General features: G+C 46.4%; 1 protein-coding gene across 1 annotated transcript in view; it reads right to left on the bottom strand.

Moving 5' to 3' along the window:
- The window catches only part of ITGAL (integrin subunit alpha L), a 48,121-nt gene that overhangs the window by 13,878 nt on the left and 11,867 nt on the right, over window positions 1–22,376 (bottom strand). The window contains exons 9-17 of the mRNA NM_198221.2: window positions 22,146–22,296; window positions 17,007–17,080; window positions 16,794–16,926; window positions 8,580–8,731; window positions 6,591–6,728; window positions 5,732–5,929; window positions 5,458–5,588; window positions 1,924–2,084; window positions 1,683–1,834 (exon numbers count right to left, since the gene is read on the bottom strand). Of these exons, the coding sequence (NP_937864.2) occupies window positions 1,683–1,834; window positions 1,924–2,084; window positions 5,458–5,588; window positions 5,732–5,929; window positions 6,591–6,728; window positions 8,580–8,731; window positions 16,794–16,926; window positions 17,007–17,080; window positions 22,146–22,296 (1,290 nt within the window). The remainder of the gene's footprint in view (window positions 1–1,682; window positions 1,835–1,923; window positions 2,085–5,457; window positions 5,589–5,731; window positions 5,930–6,590; window positions 6,729–8,579; window positions 8,732–16,793; window positions 16,927–17,006; window positions 17,081–22,145; window positions 22,297–22,376) is intronic.

Below are 22,376 nucleotides of genomic sequence, written 5' to 3'. Positions count from 1 at the left end.
TATAATAGGTTCTAGGTTCATCCACCTCATCAGAACTGACATGTGTTCCTTTTTGTGGCTGAGTAATATTCCACTGTGTATATGTACCACAACTTCTTTATCCATTCATCTGTCGATGGGCATCTAGGCTGCTTCCATGTTCTAGCTATTGTAAATAGTGCTGCAATAAACAATGGGATACATGTTTCTCTTTCAGGGTATATGCCTTCAACGGTGATTCTTAACCACTGGACCACGAGGGAAGTCCAGAGTCTTGGTCTTTTATGTTATTATTAATACCAGTGCCTGACACTTTCAGTTCAGTCAGTCAGTTCAGTCGCTCAGTCGTGTCCGACTCTTTGCGACCCCATGAATCGCAGCATGCCAGGCCTCCCTGTCCATCACCAACTCCCGGAGTTCACCCAGACTCACGTCCATCGAGTCAGTGATGCCATCCAGCCATCTCATCCTCTGTCGTCCCCTTCTCCTCCTGTCCCCAATCCCTCCCAGCATCAGAATCTTTTCCAATGAGTCAACTCTTCGCATGAGGTGGCCAAAGTACTGGAGTTTCAGCTTTAGCATCATTCCTTCCAAAGAAATCCCTGACACTTTGGAGACATTCACATTGTACTTAGGTAACATTTCCCCCAACTTGAAGAGGTAGGTGTCATTATCCTCTAATTATACGCAAGGAAAATGAGGTGTAAAAAGGTGACACGTTTCCCTAAGGACCAGAACTAGTGAGTGAACCCAGACCCTTCCAACTCCCAAGCCTCAAGTCTTTCCATGACGTCACAATGCCTCTTCTCTGGCTAATTTCTGTTTAAAATGTCTAAATTCTATGGTGGGGATTTGCAGTATGAGACAGACAAGCTCTGAATGAAGTAAGATTGTGAGCTGATAATTGTTGAAACCAGGAGACGGATATTTGGGATTTCATTGAACTATTTTTTCAACTTTTGTATGTCCAAAATTTCCCTTAGTAAAAAACTAAAAACAAACTTACACACCAATCTTATACTCAGTCTCTTATGAAATACTTAAGAGACCAGGATAAAATTTAGTATCAATCCTATTTCACACAGGATGGTAGTCAGCAAACTGAATTTGGATATTTTAGCAGTTATTTAAACTAATAACTTAAAAAAATTCTTTTGGGGATGGATGCTAATAATAAATGACCATGTATACCTGGAAAATAGTGACACACCACCATGCCTGAATATTCCATAGGCCTACATATTCTGTAGCCATTAAAAATAATCTGGGGATTTCTCTGGCAGTCCAGTGGTTAAGACTCTGAGCTTCCAATGCTGGGGGTAAGAGTTTGATCCCTGATTGATTGGGGAACTAAGATCCCATATGCTGCTCCGTGTGGCTTCCCCCCAAAATCAATAAATCTGAAAGCTAGGCTGCAGCATTGATATACAATATGTGAAAAGAGTATGGGAAAAACGGTAAGCATTTTACAGTTGCAGTCATGTTAAAAATGCCTGTGGACGTGGATTAAGGACTCTAAGATAGCATGCTGAAGGTATAGTTACTACTATGGTACAAAGAGGAAATGGTAGGACTGAGAGATCAAGGTGACCTGTGACCCTCGCTGGACAATGATGGAGCTGAGCCTGGCACCGGGGCTGCCTCCCGCTGCGGTCAGCTCATCCACCCCTCCCCTGCCCCAAGCAGCCTTGCCGGCTCCTTACCGGGAAGTGGAACCAGAACACAAAGCAGGACTTGACAGGGGTGACAGCTGTGTTCCCGATGAGTTTGTGTTTCCCTCCTGGGAACAAGCCCCGGCTTCGGGTCCGATGGCCATCCAGCTGCAGAGTGTAAGTGAGGTTGGCAACCAGGTGCCCTGGGCAGGGTGGAAAGGCAAGAGGTGAGTGGTGGCGGATCCTGGGGCCAGGGGCTGGGATTGGGGGCCACCTGGAGGACAGCACTGACCTTGGAAGGTGGAGATGAGAGACTTGACCTGGAAACAGACTGTGAGGTTAACGCCTTCCTTCTTCTGGTTGCTGGTGGAATAGGAGCACTCGACTTCATGCACTGGGATCTCGGCCGGGGAGAAGGACACGCTTGTGATGATGTCCACCACAGGCCGGGAGCTGCAGGGCAGGAAACAATCAACACTCTCCCTTGGCTTCAGCTGCCACCCACAATCAGACCTGGGGCTCCAGCAGAATCCAGAGGATTTCCCTTCCCTACTACAGACTTCATTGTCACTGTCTCTTTGCAACAACAATAATAATAATCATTCATTAGGGCTCCTCATAATGATAATTCATCCTACCAGCCTTCCGACATATTTTCCATACAGAAGAGTGAGTTTCTAAAGAAAGAAGTCACGGAAATCCCTGGCCTCAGTGGTTAGGGCGCCAAGCTTTCACTGCCAAGGGCCCAGGTTTGATCCCTGGTGGGGGAACTAAGATATTGTACTACTTCAGTGCCAATAATCTTGCAAGGATGCCCCATGATATTCAGAGTAAAAACCAAACTTTTCACTGTCTGTGTCATACCACCTGCCTCTCCAGTTTTACCACCTACCACACTGACCCTCTTTCAGTTCCTTATACACATCATAGTTTTTTTTTTTTAGTAATTTTTAAAATATCTTGGACCAACTTATTTATTTATTTTTACATTGTGGCCTCAAGGCATGTGGGATCTTAGTTCCCCAACCAGGAATCAAACCTGTATCCCTTGAAGTGGAAGCTTGGATTCTTAACCACTGGACCACCAGAAAAGTCTTGACATGTTATACTTTTGCCTGCCTTATAGCCTTGGCACCTCCTGGGCTTTCGACATAGAAAGCTCCTATCCCAGATTTCTGCAAGCCTGGCTCTTTCTTATCTTTCAAGTCCCAGCTCCTCAAACAGGCCTTTCTTGGCCATCCAACCTACCGTAGTTCTCCCCTGCTATTCTGTCTCACAGAACCCTGTTCATGGCCCTAGTGGCACTTACCACAATTGTAGTTACCTATTTACTTTAATTTTTTATTATACGTTCCCCCCCACCCCATACACCCTGCAGTCCATGCCTGCTTCAGTACTGAAGACAGCAGGTGCATCAAGTATTTAGCATGACGTCATTCACTAGGTGACATTACATGAGGCTTCCAGTGACTCTGAAACATGCGTCAGGCAGGAAATGCCATTACCATTTCAAAGATGACTAAAACCTTGACGTCCTGAGAAGCTAAGTGACTGGGGTAAGATGACCCAAGAAGTCAGTAACTGTCTTTGACTTGAACCCAAATTACCAGGTTCTAAAGCTATCTAATTTTCAAGAAAATTAGAGATACCAAGGGAACATTTCATGCAAAGCTGGGCTCGATAAAGGACAGAAATGGTATGGACCTAACAGAAGCAGAAGATATTAAGAAGAGGTGGCAAGAATACACAGAAGAACTGTACAAAAAAGATCTTCAGGACCCAGACAATCACGATGGTGTGATCACTCACCTAGAGCCAGACATCCTGGAATGTGAAGTCAAGTGGGCCTTAGAAAGCATCACTATGAACAAAGCTAGTGGAGGTGATGGAATTCCAGTTGAGCTATTTCAAATCCTAAAAGATGATGCTGTGAAAGTGCTGCACTCAGGATGCCAGCAAATTTGGAAAACTCAGCAGTGGCCACAGGACTGGAAAATGTCAGTTTTCATTCCAATCCCAAAGAAAGGCGATGCCAAAGAACGCTCAAACTACCACACAATTGCACTCATCTCACACACTAGTAAAGTAATGCTCAAAATTCTCCAAGCCAGGCTTCAGCAATATGTGAACCGTGAACTTCCTGATGTTCAAGCTGGTTTTAGAAAAGGCAGAGGAACCAGAGATCAAATTGCCAACATCTGCTGGATCATGGAAAAAGCAAGAGAGTTCCAGAAAAACATCTATTTCTGCTTTATTGACTATGCCAAAGCCTTTGACTGTGTGGATCACAATAAACTGTGGAAAATTCTGAAAGAGATGGGAATACCAGACCATTTGACCTGCCTCTTGAGAAATCTGTATACAGGTCAAGAAGCAACAGTTAGAACTGGACATGGAACAACAGACTGGTTCCAAATAGGAAAAGGAGTACATCAAGGCTGTATATTGTCACCCTGCTTATTTAACTTATATGCAGAGTACATCATGAGAAACGCTGGGCTGGAAGAAACACAAGCTGGAATCAAGATTGCTGGAAGAAATATCAATAACTTCAGATATGCAGATGACACCACCCTTATGGCAGAAAGTGAAGAGGAACTAAAAAGCCTCTTGATGAAAGTGAAAGTGGAGAGTGAAAAAGTTGGCTTAAAGCTCAACATTCAGAAAACTAGGATCATGGCATCCGGTCCCATCACTTCATGGGAAATAGATGCGGAAACAGTGGAAACAGTGTCAGACTTTATTTTTTGGGGCTCCAAAATCACTGCAGATGGTGATTGCAGCCATGAAATTAAAAGACGTTTACTCCTTGGAAGGAAAGTTATGACCAACCTAGATAGCATATTCAAAAGCAGAGACATTACTTTGCCAACAAAGGTCTGTCTAGTCAAGGCTATGGTTTTTCCTGTGGTCATGTATGGATGTGAGAGTTGGACTGTGAAGAAAGCTGAGCACCAAAGAATTGATGCTTGAACTGTGGTGTTGGAGAAGACTCTTGAGAGTCCCTTGGACTGCAAGGAGATCCAACCAGTCCATTCTGAAGGAGATCAGCCCTGGGATTTCTTTGGAGGGAATGATGCTAAAGCTGAAACTCCAGTACTTTGGTCACCTCATGCGAAGGGTTGATTCATTGGAAAAGACTCTATGCTGGGAGGGATTGGGGGCAGGAGGAGAAGGGGACGACAGAGGATGAGATGGCTGGATGGCATCACCAACTCGATGGATGTGAGTCTGAGTAAACTCCGGGAGTTGGTGATGGACAGGGAGGCCTGGTGTGCTGGGATTCATGGGGTCGCAAATAGTCAGACATGACTCAGCGACTGAACTGAACTGAACTGAACTGAAAGCTATCACATGCTTCAGTAGGAGGTTTCAGTGTCAGACAGTTGTTGTTGTTTAGCCGCTAAGTTGTGTCCAATTCTTTGAGACTCCATGGACTGCAGCCCACCAGGCTCCTCTTTCCATGGGATTTTCCAGGCAAGAATACTGGAGTGGGTTGCCATTTCCTTCTCCAGGGGATCTTCCCAACCCAGGGATCAAACCCGCGTCTCCTGTATTGGCAAGTGCATTCTTTACCACTGAGCCACCAGGGAAGCTGGTATCAGACAGACTTCAGTTCAAACCCCAATCTGTCACTGAACAGCAGCTGTGTAATCTGGAGTAAGACACGAAGCCAGTATAGAAGGAGAGCCAGGTTCACAGGGTTGGGCTGAAGACCAAATGCGCTGATGGTGATAGCATTTAGCATGACGCCTACTACACCACAACTGCTCAAAAGATGAGAGCTGCAACTATCCCCAGGTAGGACTCAGGAGGCCCATCTTACCTGAGCACGATCACCTGGCCCTCAGCCCCCACAGCCACATCTGCCAGGCCATCCCCGCCGAGGTCCTTCACCCCGTGGATGGAGCGTCCAAACCATTGAATTCCTGAGAACATCTGGGTCCCTTCTATCCGCTGAAGCCAAGAAAGAAATTCATGCAAGCTAGCGGAGAGGACGGGCAGAAGGGTGGGAAGAGCTGGACTGGGGATCACGATAGGGGTTTGAAAGCTTCCAGGGGCCCGGGAATGGGTTTTGATTGGCAGATCTGGATCATCACCTGACTGGGCCGGGGGCTCAGCCCCCCTTGTTGCCCATTGAAGATGTACACGGCCCCCTGCTCCTCCAGAGGGGCTCCCACAGCCACGTCTGTCAGCTCATCCCCGTTGATGTCTGTCAGGGCAGCGATGGCAGCTCCAAATCGCCCAAGGGGGTAGCCGGTCTCCCCCTGCAGCTCTGAGACCATTTGGAACTCCAGCTGGGAAGGAGCAAGGCGACAGGTTCCGCCTCAGTCACTCAGCAAGCTTTCACAGGGTAAGGCACTGGATCTGGAGTGTGTGTGCTTGCTTCAGTCCTGTCCGACTCTTTGCAAACCCGTGGAACGTAGCCCACCAGGCTCCTCTGCCCATGGGATTCTCCGGGCATGAATACTGGAGTGGGGTGCCATTTCCTTCTCCACTGGACAGGAAGAACACTACAGAAATACTGGGTGTGGTCCTTTCCAGAACCGGAACAGTGCCGTCACATCAACCTGGGTTCAAGTTCCCTGCTCCCCCTTTTTTATTTGGCAGAGGTCTGACTGCTGGGCCACCAGCAAACTCCCCACCCTTTGCTGTTGGTGTGACTTTGTGCCTTTGGAAAGTTGCTCAACTTTGCTGAGCTGCGACATTTCCATTCATAAAGCTCAGAGTGTCCCAGAAAGTGATTATGAGACTCAAACGAGGTATCCTACATATAAAAAGTTTGGCACTGGGCCTGGCACACATTTCAGCCATCCCTGCATACTAGCTATTGTTTGTCATTGTTCTAAAGGTCTGATTAACACAGGGTCAGACAGGACACTTTCAGAATAACTGAGACCTGAGAAAGCCTGGGAGTCTCTTTTTCGCACATTCTGTGCTTAGCGTTCTGGTCCCCACCTGTATTTTCTGGTAGATAAACACCCGGCCTCCTCTCTGCTCCCCATAGTACAGGGGGGCTGCAATCAGCAACAGCTCCGTCTCCCCATCTCTGTCCACGTCAACGCCACACAACTCGCCACCAAAATAAGAGCCAATCTGCAAGGAGAGGAAAACGTTTGAGGAAGAAATCCAGAGCCTTTCTCATCAGCTGCACCATATCCATCCTACTCCAAGCCCTCAAATAAAGGTGCAAGTCCTGGATCCTGAGACAAGCTGGGACCTGCGACACCTCGGGCTTCAGTGTTGCAATGCTTGCACCTGCACACATCTCTTTGTATTTTATACAAAGAAACTGTGTGAGACTAAATATAACTTTGTATGTGCCTGCAGTTAGGTCAAATTCTGGACCAATGATACAAAGAGACCAAAAAACCTAACTGCAGCTTTTGAAGAGCCTGGAGCAAAAACAGGGGGTTGGGAGCAAAAGCAGGGTAATGCGCATGCCCCCTGCACCCAACACCACCTAAGGAGTGGGCAAACCACCTAAGTCAGCCCTCTAGCCCGACCCCTGGATGCATCCCTACCCTCACCTCATAGAAGGAGCAAGTCTGCCCTCTCTCGGGGAGCAAGCCTGCAAGGGAACCTGTTGTTCTTGATCTGCCCTGCTGCATCAAGGACCCCAAAAAGCCACGCCTGAGTTTCTTGTCTGGCCTCTGATCAGTTTCAATTGATGAAGGAGGCCAAGTAACAATCCAACTTAGAGCCCATATGAATTTAGACAAGCAGGGTTCTTTTTGTTTGTTTGTTTAGTTGTGGCCCATGGGCTTAGTTGCTCTACTGCATGTGGGATCTTTCCAGACCAGGGATCAAACCCATGTCCCCCTGCATTGACAGACGGATTCTAATCCACTGTACCACCCAAGAGTCCAAATTGGGTTCTTAAATTGGCAAGAAAGTGAAATTGTTATTCGCTCAGTCGTGTCCAACTCTTTGCTACCCCATGAACTGTAGTCTGCCAGGCTCTGCTGTCCTGGGATTTCCTAGGCAAGGATACTGGAGTGGTTAGCCATTACCTTCTCCAAGGGATCTTCCCGACTCAGGGATCGAACCTGAGTCTCCTGCATTGCAGGCAGATTCTTCACCATCTGGGCCACCAGTTCAGTTCAGTTGCTCAATCATGTCCAACTCTGCCACCCCATGGACTGCAGCATGCCAGGCTTCCCTGTCCGTCACCAACTCCAGGAGCTCACTCAAACTCATGTCCATTGAGTCGGTGATGCCATCCAACCATCTCATCCTCTGTCGTCCCTTTCTCCTCCTGCCTTCAATCTTTCCCAGCATCAGGGTCTTTTCCAATGAATCAGTTCTTCGAATCAGGTGGCCAAAGTATTGGAGTTTCACCTTCAGCATCAGTTCTTCCAATGAATGTTGAGGATTGATTTCCTTTAGGATGGACTGGTTGGATCTCCTTGTGGTCCAAGGGACTCTCAAGAGTTCTCCAACACCACAGTTCAAAAGCATCAATGTTTCGGTGCTCAGCTTTCTTTATAGTCCAACTCTCACATCCATACATGACTACTGGAAAAACCATAGCTTAGACTAGATGGACCTTTGTTGGCAAAGTAATGTCTCTGCTTTTTAATATGCTGTCTAGTTTGGTCATAGCTTTTCTTCCAAGGAGCAAGTGTCTTTTAATTTCATGGCTGAAGTCACCATCTGCAGTGATTTTGGAGCTCCCATACCCCCCAAAAAGTCTCTTGCTGTTTCCATTGTTTCCCCATCTATTTGCCATGAAGTGATGGGACTAGATGATCAGCCACCAGGGAAGCGCCTAAATTGGCAAGAGGGGATGACAAAACACCCCAGAGGCTTTGTGGGGAACAAATGTGACAGTGATTGGCACAGGGCCAGCACACAACAGGTGAATGAGTGTTCAGAAGACAACAGAGAGCATAATTAGTATCACGCCAGCCCCTTATCGACTGAGGCCACTGCAGCCATGCTCACCTGGATCCCATCTATTTCCTGGATCTGGCTCCAGGGTCCTCCTCTCTTTGGCTGTTGGAACAGCAGCACCCGCCCGACATGCTGGTATCTGGGGGCTCCAGTGGCCAGCAATGACATGGTCCCTCGGGAGGGCAGCCAGGTCACCGTGTAACCTGAGGAGAGAGAGAGGGAGGGGCTTGGAGTCAGGAACACAAGGGCTGCTGAAAGAAGGTAAAGCCCAGGGGAAAAGGTGGAGGCGATCCTGGGAAGCTGGGTTAGCGGGAAAGATGCACGGAAATCATCAGAAGACCTTCTCCTGAGAAGAGCAGCCATGTGCTCCGAGGGGTACAAATCCTGGCTGCTGCTGCTGCTAAGTTGCTTCAGTCGTGTCCGACTCTGTGCGACCCCATAGACGGCAGCCCACCAGGCTCCCCCGTCCCTGGGATTCTCCAGGCAAGAACACTGGAGTGGGTTGCCATTTCCTTCTCCAATGCATGAAAGTGAAAAGTGAAAGGGTGCCGGGGTCCAGCCCCGGCTGATCCAGGGTATTCGAAAGAGAGACGGCCTAGGCGACTATTTATATGCTAATTAGAGATATAAAGAGTAATAGAATGAGGATAGCTCAGTAGGAAAATTCAGTGGAGAAAAGAGGCTGAGTAGCTTGGTTTATGCGGAAAATCAATATAACCCGTGACACCAGGTTAGCTCTGACCACGGAGGCCGCAGGCGCCCTCTCGAATAGCGGAAGGTGCCCCACCTTAGACACCTTCTTGAGTGGGTCTTAGAAGCCCAGGCAAATAAATGGTCGCAGAGGATATCCGCGCTCCAGATGGAGACTTCAGCCAGAAGTTAAAGGGAAGAATGACATGGGGAGACCAAGCGTTGGTGAGCAAGGCCCATAGCTTTATTTTTAACAGGGGCTTATATACCCTAAGTTACACATAGAGGATAATAGGGGATGCAAAGTCAGCAGTTTTTGATCCTTATCAAAAACCAGGGTTTCTTTCCTGCAAATTTATCGTATACAAATGGTTTAGGTGATTTACATCATCTTCTGGCCAGAAGGCCTATTAACATTTTATGACTCTTGACAAGGACTTATCAACAAAGACTTATTTTCTGTAAGAGTAATTATTTTAAGGTTTGGCGCCATCTTCCGAAGATAAAATTGCATTCCTATAGGGCGGATGTATAATGGGTTTACAACCAAGGAAAGAATTTATTACCTTAAGGGTCTAAAGTTACTAACACCAAGGCCACTACTTATTTTTTCTATATACCAACTATATTAATTAATACACATTCAAGGATACAATTCAGGGGATGTGAAAACTTGGCAACAAGCATTGGCTCATCAATGAAATCCTTTACTAGTTTATTCTGACAGTTTCTAATTCTCTGAGAGGCTCTAAGCTATTTGAATATCTTAAGCTTCCCGTGCCTCTCGAGGCTGGGAGACTGTAAACAATCGTATGCATAGCTGTAGGAGTCCGGGTAAACTTGTCAGGCGAGTTAGAGAGCCATCTGAGGGGTTTGGATTTAAACACTCCTAATTGCCCAGGAACTTTATTAATTGGAGCTGTAAGTTAACTCTTTGACAGAGAGAGCGAGATGGTGGTGGGGGACAGCCCCCAGTAAAGTCAGAGGTGAGAGCACAAAGCAGTAAAGTAGGCAGACTCTGGTTTTGCGGGGGTAGATGCTCGAGAATATCCAGGGGGACTCCTGAGGCTCGATCCCGCCTTTGCGTATGCCGAGCCTCCTTCCTCATGACCTTTGTCACGAGTGGAATGCCTCACCGGCTCCCGGCAAAAGGGAAGTCGCTCAGTCGTGTCCGACTCTTCGTGACCCCATGGACTGCAGCCCACCAGGCTCCTCCGTCCATGGGATTTTCCAGGCAAGAGTACTGGAGTGGGGTGCCATTCTCCGACAAATCCTGGCGCCATGGTCCAAAACTGTATTTCACACACCGTGGATAACACGCATGCGCAGACAAAGCAGCCACATGCTACAGGGTAAACATCTTCCCGAGATTCAGTTCACCTGAGGGTTTGTAAAGGAGACTACCTTCTTTTTAAAGAATGAAATAAAGTGGGATTATATTAGTAAGAAGAAGGCAAAGTTTGCACGAAGATTAAAAACTGGGCAAGAGAGGCCTCAAGACTGCCGGCCTGCCCCTATGGATTTCAGACTTGGCAGCTCTCACACCACATGACCCAATTTCTTTCTTTTTTTTTTTAAGAAAAAAATATTTATTTTTGGCTGAGCTGGGTCTCAGTTGCAGCAAGTGGGGGCTACTCTCCTGTTGTGGTGCAAGGGTTTCTCACTGTGGTAACTTCTCTGTTTCAGGCACAGGCTCTAGAATGTGGGCTTCTTAGTTGTGGTACACCGGCTTAGCTGCCCCACAGCATGTGGAATCTTTCCGAACCTGGGCTAGAACCTGTGTCCGCTGCACTGGCAGGCAGATTCTTAACCAGTGGACCACCAGGGAGGTCTCCAGTTTCTTAAAACCAATCTCTTTATAGATAGATAAGAAAAGAGACAAAAAGAATTATGTATCTTTATAAAGATACAGTGGAGAAGGTGATGGCACCCCTACTCCAGCACTCTTGCCTGGAAAACCCATGGACAGAAGAGCCTGGTGGGCTGCAGTCCATGGGGTCGATAAGAGTCCGACACGGCTGAGCAACTTCCCTTTCACTTTTCACTTTCATGCATTGGAGAAGGAAATGGCAACCCACTCCAGTGTTCTTGCCTGGAGAATCCCAGGGACAGGGGAGCCTGGTGGGCTGCCGTCTATGGGGTCGCACAGAGTCGGACACGACTGAAGTGACTTAGCAGTAGCAGCAGCAGCATAAAGATACAGATCTAGATATATCCTGTTGGCTTTGTTTCTCTGGAGAATGCTGACTGATAAAATAATATACATTTGTGTATATTACTGTTTACATATATATGTGTATATATGTGCTGCTGCTGCTGCTAAGTCGCTTCAGTCGTGTCCGACTCTGTGCGACCCCATAGACGGCAGCCCACCAGGCTTCCCCGTTCCTGGGATTCTCTAGGCAAGAACACTGGAGTGGGTTGCCATTTCCTTCTCCAATGCGTGAAAGTGAAGTCGCTCAACCGTGTCCGACTCTAGCGACCCCATGGACTGCAGCCTACCAGGCTCCTCCGTCCATGGGATTTTCTAGGCAAAAGTACTGGAGAGAGATAAATCAAAAGTGGCCAATGTTGAGTGAAGTTGCTCAGTCGTGTCCGACTCTTTGTGACCCCATGGACTGTAGCCCACCAGGCTCCTCCATCCATGGGATTCTCCAGGCAAGAATACTGGAGTGGGGTTGCCATTTCTGATAAATTAAGGTGAAAAGTATATGGGTGTTCACTGTACTGTTAACTTTTCTCGAAAGTTTGAAAATTTTTTCATAAAAATTTAATAGAAAAGATTGAAATGAAAAGATTATACAAATCAATCAGCCTGGAGATGTAGCCTAATAAAAATGCTGAAATGTAAACATAAAGAGTTGGAGTGACAGAGAATGAGATGGTTGAATGGCATCACTGATTCAAAGGACATGAGTCTGAGCAAACTCTGGGAGATGGTGAAGGCCAGGGAAGCTTGGCATGCTGCAGTCCACAGGGTCCCAAAGAGTCAGACACAACTGAGTGACTGAACAACAAACACAAAGAGTAGTGATTGTACAGCACAGAGAATATAGCCAATATTTCATAATAACCATAAATGGAGCATAATCTATAAAAATTTGAATCACCATCTTGTATACCTGAAACTAATATATTATTGTAAGTCAACCATACCTCAAGGGAAAAAAAAAATGCAGGTGACATGAAAATATTTCCTGCTTCAAAGTATCATGGAGGTTATCTTCATACTTCACAGCTTCTGTGGCGAGGTTTCCTGCTCTCGGTTCCTACTGACAAAATGCTGGAGCAAGTGCTGCAGGAAATTAGATCAGGGATTGTGTGAGAGCCAAGAGCCAGCTTATAGGAATGCTCTGAAGATGGCTCACTAACTCAACTTGACCTTCTTTGCTTATTTTATTAAATTAATTTGTGTTGGAGTATAGTTGATTTACAATGTTGTATTAGTTTCACGTATATAGCAAACTGATTCATATACATATATCCACTCTTTTTAAGATTCTTTTCCCATAGAGGCCATTACAGAGTATCCAGTAGAGTTCCCTGGGCTATATACAGTATGTACTTTTATTTTATATATAGTAATGTGTATATGTCATTCCCGATCTCTCAGTTTATCTCTTCCCTGCATGACCTTCTTTGCTTAGAGCAATTCAAAGTGGGTGAGACAAAGAGATGTCTGAGATTCTATAGCCCAGGAGAGGAACGGTGAAGAGGCCAAACCACTCTCCTGGTTTCTTCATGTATATTCCTGAAGCACAGGGGTTAAGAACTTGATCTCTGAAATTAGAGAGACGAGGTTTTAATGCAAGTGTGACTTCTTCCTGGCTGTATAATCTTGAGTAAATTACTTCCTTTTTTCTGAGCCTCAGTTTTCTCATTTAAAAAAAAAAATGAGACAGTACCAATCTTACAGGGTTGTTTTGAAGATTAAATAAGATCATGGATGTAAGATGCTTGGCACCATGCTAGTGAAACATAAACTAAGATCTGAAGGATAGTAACATAGCAGGCAATCAAGAATATATTTACTTCTACATATATATAAACACACACACAGACCTCTATGTGTGTGTGTGTGGGGGGGTGTGTGTGTATTATGGGGTGGGTGCCTAACTACAGATTCAACTTTGGCATTATTTCTTCTTATTTAGGGAGCCACCTTGCCAACTATTTTACAGTAGAGTTGTCCTTAGATATCCGCAGTGGATTGGTTCTAGGACTTGCCCCAATACCAAAATTCACAGATGCTCAAAGTCCTACAATTGGCCCTCAATATCCCCGACTTTCAAATCTGTGGCTTCAACCAATCTTGGATCATAAACATGGAACCCGCAGCTTCAGAGAGCCAGCTGGATACTGAAGCACAAAAAAGCTCTTTGAAGGCAGCAGTGTAGATGCTGTAGGGTTAGTGAAGTGGTTACCAACCACAGACCCCGGGTTCCACCTACTAGCTCTGTGACCCTGGACAAGTTATTTAAAGTCCCCTGGGCTTGGGAATTTCCTGGTGGTCCAGTGGTTAAGAATCCGCCTTTCAGTGCAGAGGATGTGGGTTCAACCCCTGGTCGGGGAACTAAGGTGCAACTCCAACCATTTGCTGCAGCTAGTGAGCTTACGTGCTCTAGAGCCCAGGCACCACAGTTCGAGAAAGCCCTCGTGCTGTTGAAGACTCAGCGCAGCCAAAATAAAGAAATAAATAGTCTCCTGGGCTCAGTTTCTTCATTTGTAAAATAGAGATGATAAAAATACCTACTTACAGGGTTGCTGGGAAGATAAAATGAGGTCAAAGAAGTTAATAGGTGTCATGCACTCAGAACAGCGCCTGGTGCATAATACTTGCACAAAAAAGAATGTGTGCGTGCTAAGTCGCTTCAGTCATGTCTGACTCTTTGCAACCCCATGGACTGTAGCCCACCAGGTTTCTCTGTCCATGGGATTCTCCAGGCAAGAATATTGGAGTGGGTTGCCATGCCTGCCTCCAGGAGATCTTCCTGAACCAGGGATCAAACCGGCATCTCCTGTAGCTCCTGCATTGCAAGCAGATTCTTTACCACTGAGCCACTGGGGAAGCCTTCACAAAGAAAGAATACTTGTCCCAAATACTTGTCAAAAAAAGAAAAGGAAAAAAATCACTTGGGGCAGTCCCCCTTAGAAGGGTAGATATGTGATGAATAGCACCAATTTTCCCGAGGAAAGTATTTAACAAGATCTTTGTGTTCTGAGAGTTGAATAATAGTCTTTGTGTACTGAGCCCACCCCTAGGCAAGGGTCACAGGTGAGGAAGGGAGGAAGGTGTTGGTTCTAGATCTTTGAGGAGGTCATCTATCTGAAGCAGTCTATTGCTTCTATCTGAAGCTATCTATCAGAAGCAGTCCTATCTCAGGGCTCTTGAAGTCAGTTTATGCCTTGAGACTGGTTGAACATGAACTAGAAGGGCTATAACCCTGAGTGAAGGACAAGATCCCTCTGTTCCTGAGACTGGCATCACCTTGGATGAGCAGCATCCCCAGGACTGTGCAGGACAAGACATCACGAGGCAGAAAGAAGCAATAACAGTTGTGAGTTGACCAAACGCATTTCCTCTGTGCTTGGCATGTGGTGAATTCTTGAGACTGAATCAATCCTGGAGTTCCTGGACAATTCTAAAAGAAGAAACCTTGCAGAGGAGGGGCTGGTCCTCCTATTAATGAGGTAAATTTTTTTAAACTGTACTCAGGGACTCTCCTGGTGGTCCAGTGGTTAAGAATCCACCTGCCAATGCAGGTGATGTGGGTTCGATCCCTGGTCAGAGAAGATCCTACGTACCATGGGGCAGCTAAGCCTGTGCACCACAACTACTGAGCCTGAGTGCTCTAGAGCCCATGCTCTGCAACAAGAGAAGCCACCACAGTAAAATGTACTCAGGATTTAATGCATCAGTTCAGCTCAGTTCAGTCGCTCAGTCGTGTCCAACTCTTTGCAACCCCATGAATCCCAGCACGCCAGGCCTCCCTGTCTATCACCAACTCCCGGAGTTCACTCAGACTCACGTCCATCAAGTCAGTGATGCCATCCAGCCATCTCATCCTCTGTCGTCCCCTTCTCCTCCTGCCCCCAATCCCTCCCAGCATCAGGGTCTTTTCCAATGAGTCAACTCTTCGCATGAGGTGGCCAAAGTACTGGAGTTTCAGCTTTAGCATCATTCCTTCCAAAGAAATCCCAGGGCTGATCTCCTTCAGAATGGACTGGTTGGATCTTCTTGCAGTCCAAGGGACTCTCAAGAGTCTTCTCCAACACCACAGTTCAAAAGCATCAATTCTTTGGCGCTCAGCCTTCTTCACAGTCCAACTCTCACATCCATACATGACCACTGGAAAACCATAGCCTTGACTAGACGGACCTTTGTTGGCAAAGTAATGTCTCTGCTTTTGAATATGCTATCTAGATTGGTCATAAATTTCCTTCCAAGGAGTAAGCGTCTTTTAATTTCATAGGTATGACTAAATGACAACACAGAGAGGTTGGGCTTCCCTGGTGGCTCAGAAGGTAAAGAATCTGCCCGCAATGCAGGAGACTTGGGTTTGATCCCTGGGTCAGGAAGATCCCCTATAGGAGGAAATGGCAACCCACTCCAGTATTCTTGCCTGGAGAATTCCATGGACAGAGAGCCTGGCAGGCTATAGTCCATGGGGTCGCAGAGTCATACACTACTGAGTGACCAACACACACACACACACACACACACACACACACACAGAGGACTGGGCGGTTTGAATAACATTGGTAGGCTCTGAGCTATAGGGATGGTCTTCAGTTATCTAGTACCTGGGCTAGGGATGATTTAGGTCAGGGCGGATTACTAGCTGGGTGCATGAAAGTTAGATAAAGGACTGATCAGGGAGCAGGCTCTGGATTGGCTGGTTGGCCTGTGGAAGGCCTCCTCCCAGGCAAGCAGTTTTTTCTACCTGTAGAAATTAACTAGCCCTGGGAGGAGCCAGTCTCTCCAGGACTAGCGAGGCCATAAGATGTCAAAGCATCTTAAAAGGACACAGAAAATAAAAATGTGATTAATACCTAGGTGAGAGGTTATTAAGGAAAAAATAAAGACTGTTAGGACCATATCTGGGGCTTCCCTGGTAGTTCAGGGGTAAAGGATTGGCCTGCCCATGCAGGAGACTCAGATCCCATCTCTAGGTCAGGAAGATCCCCGGAGGAGGAAGTGGCAAACCACTTTGGTATTCTTGTCTGAAAAATCCCATGGACAGAGCAGCCTGATGGGCTACAGTCCATGGGGTCAAAGAGTCAGACATGATGAGCAGGACTATTCGAGACCTCATGGACTGCAGCCTACCAGGCTCCGCTATCCATCGGATTTTCCAGGCAAGAGTACTGGAGTGGGGTGCCATTGCCTTCTCTGACACACACTCAAGGGGCTGTTAAAGAAAAAAGGAAGACATAATAATGACCATGTTTAAACTGAACTTCTTCATACTGTTGCTTCATTGCTTTCATTATGATTTTGAAAGTCAATGTGAGTGATTCTCTGGTTCCCCAAACCTGAAAGAACCCAGCAAAAAAAAAAAAAGAAATACTTACCCAAATATCCTGCCCTCGATTCTACTGTCAGTGGTTCATTGCCAACAAATGTACTGCTTTTCAGGTCTGCCTTCAGGTCGAGAAAGCCCCCAGCCCAGTCCTTGGCTCCAACGGCCCCCACAACGCCATGGCCCTGCCAAGAGCGGGAGACGAGTGGGATCAGCTTCATTCTCACCACTTTCCTGTGCCGGCTGCCTCAGGCCCGTCACTCACCTCGCTGAGGTCCGCGCTGATCCCGCTGGAGGACAGCTCCATGTTGAAGGATGTCAGGTCCTGTTTGCTTGTGCCTGAGGGATGAAGTAGGGAGAATGGGCTGAATCCCAAGGAGCAGTGATGCTCATGAAAGGACTGAGAAAAAATCACACAGCATCTGCCCATAGGCAAGGTAGAAAAAGCATGAACTTTTTGGGGGGCTGTGTCACTCACAGTTTATGGGATTTTAGTTTCCCCACCAGGGATCGACCCTGGGCCCCTAGCAGGGAGGGCACCAAGTCCTAAACACTGGACCACCAGGGAATTCCCGAGAGCATGGATTTTAGAGTCAGACAGGGAAACCACTTATGCCCTGAGTGTCCCCTGAGTCTCCATGGGACCCAAATGTGGATATTCTGTTATCCAACTCAGCACATCTAAGAGGCAGCTCTTGATTTCTGTTTCTCCTCGGGCTTCCCCTCTTCAATGAATGCCACTCCCAGCCACCCAGTGACTCATGCTAAAAGCCAGGAGTCAACCTTGATTCTTCCCTTTTCCTTCCGTTCTGTGTAATTTCTTTTTGACTGTGCCTCAAGGCACGTGGGATCTTAATTCACTGACCAGGCATCGAACCCACATCCCCTGCGGTGGAAGCACAGAACCCTCACTACTGGACTGCCAGGGAAGCCCCTTTGACTTCGTTTTTTCCTTTTTCTATGCCGTTTTCCACAGAGCAAGTTAATTCTTTTTCTGAAAAATATGTATCAGATCCCATCTTTCACTTTCTTAAAGCCCTTCACAACTTCGCATTGGTCTGAAGACTAAAATTCAAACTCCTTATGAGGAACTGGGAGGCCCTGCCTTCCTCTCAACCTTCTCTCTCCCTTACTCCCCACATTCATTACACCAGTCTTTCCCCCGTTCCTCCATGTCCATTTCTGCCCCATCTCTGATCCTTTGCACTTGACCTTGTCTCTGACTATAATCCTCTTTGTCCACTCTCCTCCCATAACTGTCTGATTCTCATCTTTCATGCCTCAGCTCAAAAGTCATCTCTGAGTGAATTTTATCCCAATTTTAAAAAAATAGCCTCTCATGGGAGTTCCCTGGTGGCTTAGTGGTTAGGATTCCAGGCTTTCACTCTGTGACCTAAGTCCAACCTCTGGTCAAGGAACTGAGATCCCACAAGCCGGTTGGTGTGGCCACACAAAAAAAATCTGCATCTCAGAAAGGCAAAGGCCTTAAAAAGCTTCCTTAATGTGGCTTCTTCCAGTTAAACCTGTATTATCTCTTTATTCATTTCCTTTACAGTACGTATCAGGGCTTCCCTGGTGGCTGAGAGGTTAAAGCATCTGCCTGCAATGCAGGAGACCCGGGTTCAATCCCTGGATCGGGAAGATCCCCTGGAGAAGGAAATGGCAACCCTCTCCAGTATTCTTGCCTGGAGAATCCCATGGATGGAGGAGCCTGGTAGGCTACAGTCCACGGGGTCGCAAAGAGTCAGACACAACTGAGTACTTATCACAGTCTTGAAACATCCTGCTTCAATCCAGTTGCTCAGTTGTGTTTGACTTTTTGTGACCCCATGGAGTGTAGCACGCCAGACTTTCCTGTCCATCACCAACTCCTGGAGCTTGCTCAAAGTCATGTTCATCGAGTCGGTGATGCCATCCAACCATCTCATCCTCTGTCGTCCCCTTCTCCTCCTGCCTTTAATTTTCCCAGCATCAGGGTCTTTTCAAACGAGTCGGTTCTTTGCATCAGGTAGCCAAAGTATGGAGTTTCAGCTTCAGCATCAGTCCTTCCAATGAATATCTAGGACTGATTTCCTTTAGGATGGACTTGTTTGATCTCCTTGCAGTTCAAGGGACTCTCAAGAGCCTTTTCCAACACCACAGTTCAAAAGCATCAATGTTTAGGTGCTCAGCTTTCTTTATAGTCCAACTCTCACATCCATACATGACTACTGCAAAAACCATAGCTTTGACTAGACACACCTTTGTAGACAAAGTAATGTCCCTGCTTTTTAATATGTTGTCTAGTTTGATCATAGCTTTTCTTCCAAGGAGCAAGCGTCTTTTAATTTCATGGCTGAAGTCACCATCTGCAGTGATTTTGGAGCCCCCCAGATAAAGTCTCTCACTGCTTCCATTGTTTTCCTGTCTCACTATCTTTCTTTGTATTTATTTGGTTTTGGCTGTGCTGGGTCTTAAGGGCTTTCTCTAGTTGCCACGAATGGGCTTCTCATTACAGTGGCCTCTTCTGTTACAGAGCACAGGCTCCAGAGTGCTTGGATTCCATGGGTACGGCACCTGTGGGATCCTACTGGATGAGGGATCGAATGCATGTCCCCTGCACTGGCAGGAGGACTTTCAACCACTGGACCACCAGGAAAGCCCCCTATCTTCTTTTATTCAACCTGAACATGAGTTCTATGTTGACACTATCCCTGTTGACACTATCCCTGAGAGTCTGATTCACAGTGCCTGCTCCTTGGTTGCTGCCAGCATTAATCAATAAAATGAAAATAATTACCACCAGCCTGGCAAGGATACTAAGAAGAATGGATTCAGTGATATAGATAAAGGGTCTGTGACCTGTAAATTTTTAAGAACCATAGCCATTATTATGCAGATGTGTTCATTCACTGAAGAAATATTTACAGTCACTAAATATTTGGTGCCAGGAACACAGTGGTAGAAACGCAGGCACAATGCTTACTGAGATAGACATCTCAGTATAGTGTGGGAGACAGACATCTAATAGAGAGTTCTTTCTCTTTTTCAATTTTTTTCAGTCCAAGTTTTTGTTTGTTTTAAATTTTTATTTATTTATTTGGCTGCACAGAGTCTTAGCTATGGCATGCAAACTCTCAGCTGCAGCATATTTCCTGATTAAATCTGGGCCCCCTGCATTGGATGTACAGAGTTTAAGCCACTGGACCCCCAGGGAATTTCCTATTTGTTTGTTTTTTAATTGAAGTATGGTCGATGTACTTCCTCCAATGATTTTCCAATGTATTCTTTTTTTTTTTTAAATGTATTTATTTATTTTTGGCTGTTCTGGGTCTCCATTGCTGTGCAGGCTTTCTCTAGTTGTGATGTTTCTCACTGCCGTGGCTTCTCTTGTTGCAAAGCTTGGGCTCTTGGGCGCTTAGGTTTCAGTCATTGTGGCTGCCAGGCTCTAGAGCACTGGTTCAATAATTGTGGTGCATGGGCTTAGTTGCTCTGTGGTATGTGGGATCTTCCCAGACTAGGGATCAAACCTGTCTCCTGCATTGGCATGCAGATTCTTTACCTCTGAGCCATCAGGGAAGCCCTCAATATATTCATGACTCCATGGCTAGAATTAACAAACTTGAACTTCCCTGAACAGACATCAGACTTATGCCTCCTGCAGTGGAAGCTTGGGGTCTTAACCACTGGACCCCCCAGGGAAGTCCTAATAGAGAGTTCTAATAGACTGTATATCACAGGGGTGTGATGGGGGACAAACATACAGTGGTTAAAGCAGCACACAGGATCCCAGACTTGGGATCAGCAAGGAAGTACCAGAGAGGATGGCATGTAAACTATGATCTGAAGGATGAGTAAGGGCAGGGAGGATAGAGGATAAGAGCTATGACTTACTTAGAGCCTACAAGCTCCCAGGCACTTTCTAAACAGTCATTAAGGCTTGAACTGTGTACCTTAAAGAACATATATTGAAGTCTTAACCCCTAGTACCTCAGAATGTGACCATATTTGAAAACAGGGTCTTTACAGACGTAATCAAGTTAACAACTTACTGACCAGAGACATGGTTATACGTCTTTTGTTGCTCGGATGTTATTGACAGGAGTGTTTCAATATTCCCTTACATAACAAATTGCCAGCCACAGGTATTAGCTTATGATGTGTTTAAGTGAGGTCATTAGGGTGGGCCCTGATCCAATATGACTGGTGTCCTTATTAAAGGGGCAATTTGGACACAGAAGGACAGACATGCAGAAAAGATAATGGCAGACACATAGGGAAAAGACAGCCAGGCAACCAGGATGAGGCAGCTACAAGTCAAGGAATGCCAAGGAATGTTAGCAAACACTGGAAGTTAGAAGAGGTGGGGAGGGACTTTCCTGCTGGTCCAGTGGCTAAGACTCCACACTCCCAATGCAAGGGGACTGGGTCAGGGGACTAGATCCCACATGTTGCAACTAAAGATCCTGTGTGCCCCCATTAAGATCAGAGATACTGTGTGCCTCAACTAAGACCCAGCACAGCCAAATTAAGTAATTATTCAACTTAAAAAAAAAAAAAAACAGGCAGGGAAGGATTCTCTCCAAAACCATCCCAAGGAGCATGGCCCTGTCAAGCTTTTGAGTATTGATTTCTAGGCTCCAGAACTGTAAGACAACCCATTTCTCTTGCGTTAAGCCCCCTCATATTTGGTACTTTGTTACAGTAGCCCTAGGAAATGAATACAGTGGTTAAAGCTTATCACCTTCTGAGATAGCTATTACTATTCCCGTTTGACAGAGCAACGAGCCTCAGAGACGGAAAGTGACCTGTCTGAGGTCACACAACACAGGCAGAGTGAATTCTGCTTGGTCCCATTATATATAACACATTGCCTCTTCACATGATGTGAACACCAAGGCTGTGTCCTAAGTGAAGGGGCTTCCTGGGGGAATCACGTACCTTTCAGAGACTAGGCTACTTGGGGAAATACTCTCTTGTCTGACAACTACAACCAAACCTTCTCGTATTCTGGGGCAAGAAAGAGGGCCTGCGGGCTCCTTGCACTCAGCCCCTCCCTGCTTGCCCGTCTCAAATAATTTGAAGCCCAGGATAAATGACGGCGAGGGAGCTGAGTTATGGAAACAACTATAGTCATTCTACAGGACACAGCTGACACCAATAAGACATAGGTCAGCTCAGAGCCCCGTCCTGGACCAGGCTGAGCTTCAAGAGGAAGACGGAACTTCAAAGGAAAATAGAGGCTGCTCCTATATCACCCTTCCCTAAGTTCCTACCTAAGGTCTTTTATCCAGAGAACTCTTAGCACAGTGACACATGCTCTGTAAGTGCCCGTGATTATTATTCCACGTGCCTCAAATCTAACGTCCTAGGCGAGGTTCTCTATACAACCCCCAAACCCTCTGTCCCAGGGCCTGCCACTCACCCTCAATGACATAGATCTTTTTTTGCAGCTCGGTGAATAGATCTTTCAGCTTCTCAAACGTGTCCAGGATCTTTACAAACTCCTCCACGGGTTTGGAGGCAAACTGATGGAGCGCCTCCTGACTTTCTTTGGTCTTAAAATTTTTTCCAATCTGGAAGAAATGAAGAGTGAAGAGCTGGCATCTCCAAACTTGCAGTACAATTTCCTACTATTTTCACAAGACCCTGGCCC

Source organism: Bos taurus, chromosome 25, assembly GCF_002263795.3.
Source record: "Bos taurus isolate L1 Dominette 01449 registration number 42190680 breed Hereford chromosome 25, ARS-UCD2.0, whole genome shotgun sequence".
NCBI lineage: Eukaryota > Metazoa > Chordata > Mammalia > Artiodactyla > Bovidae > Bos > Bos taurus.
Note: the sequence above shows the minus strand (reverse complement) of the source record. Positions and strands in the feature narration are given on the sequence as shown.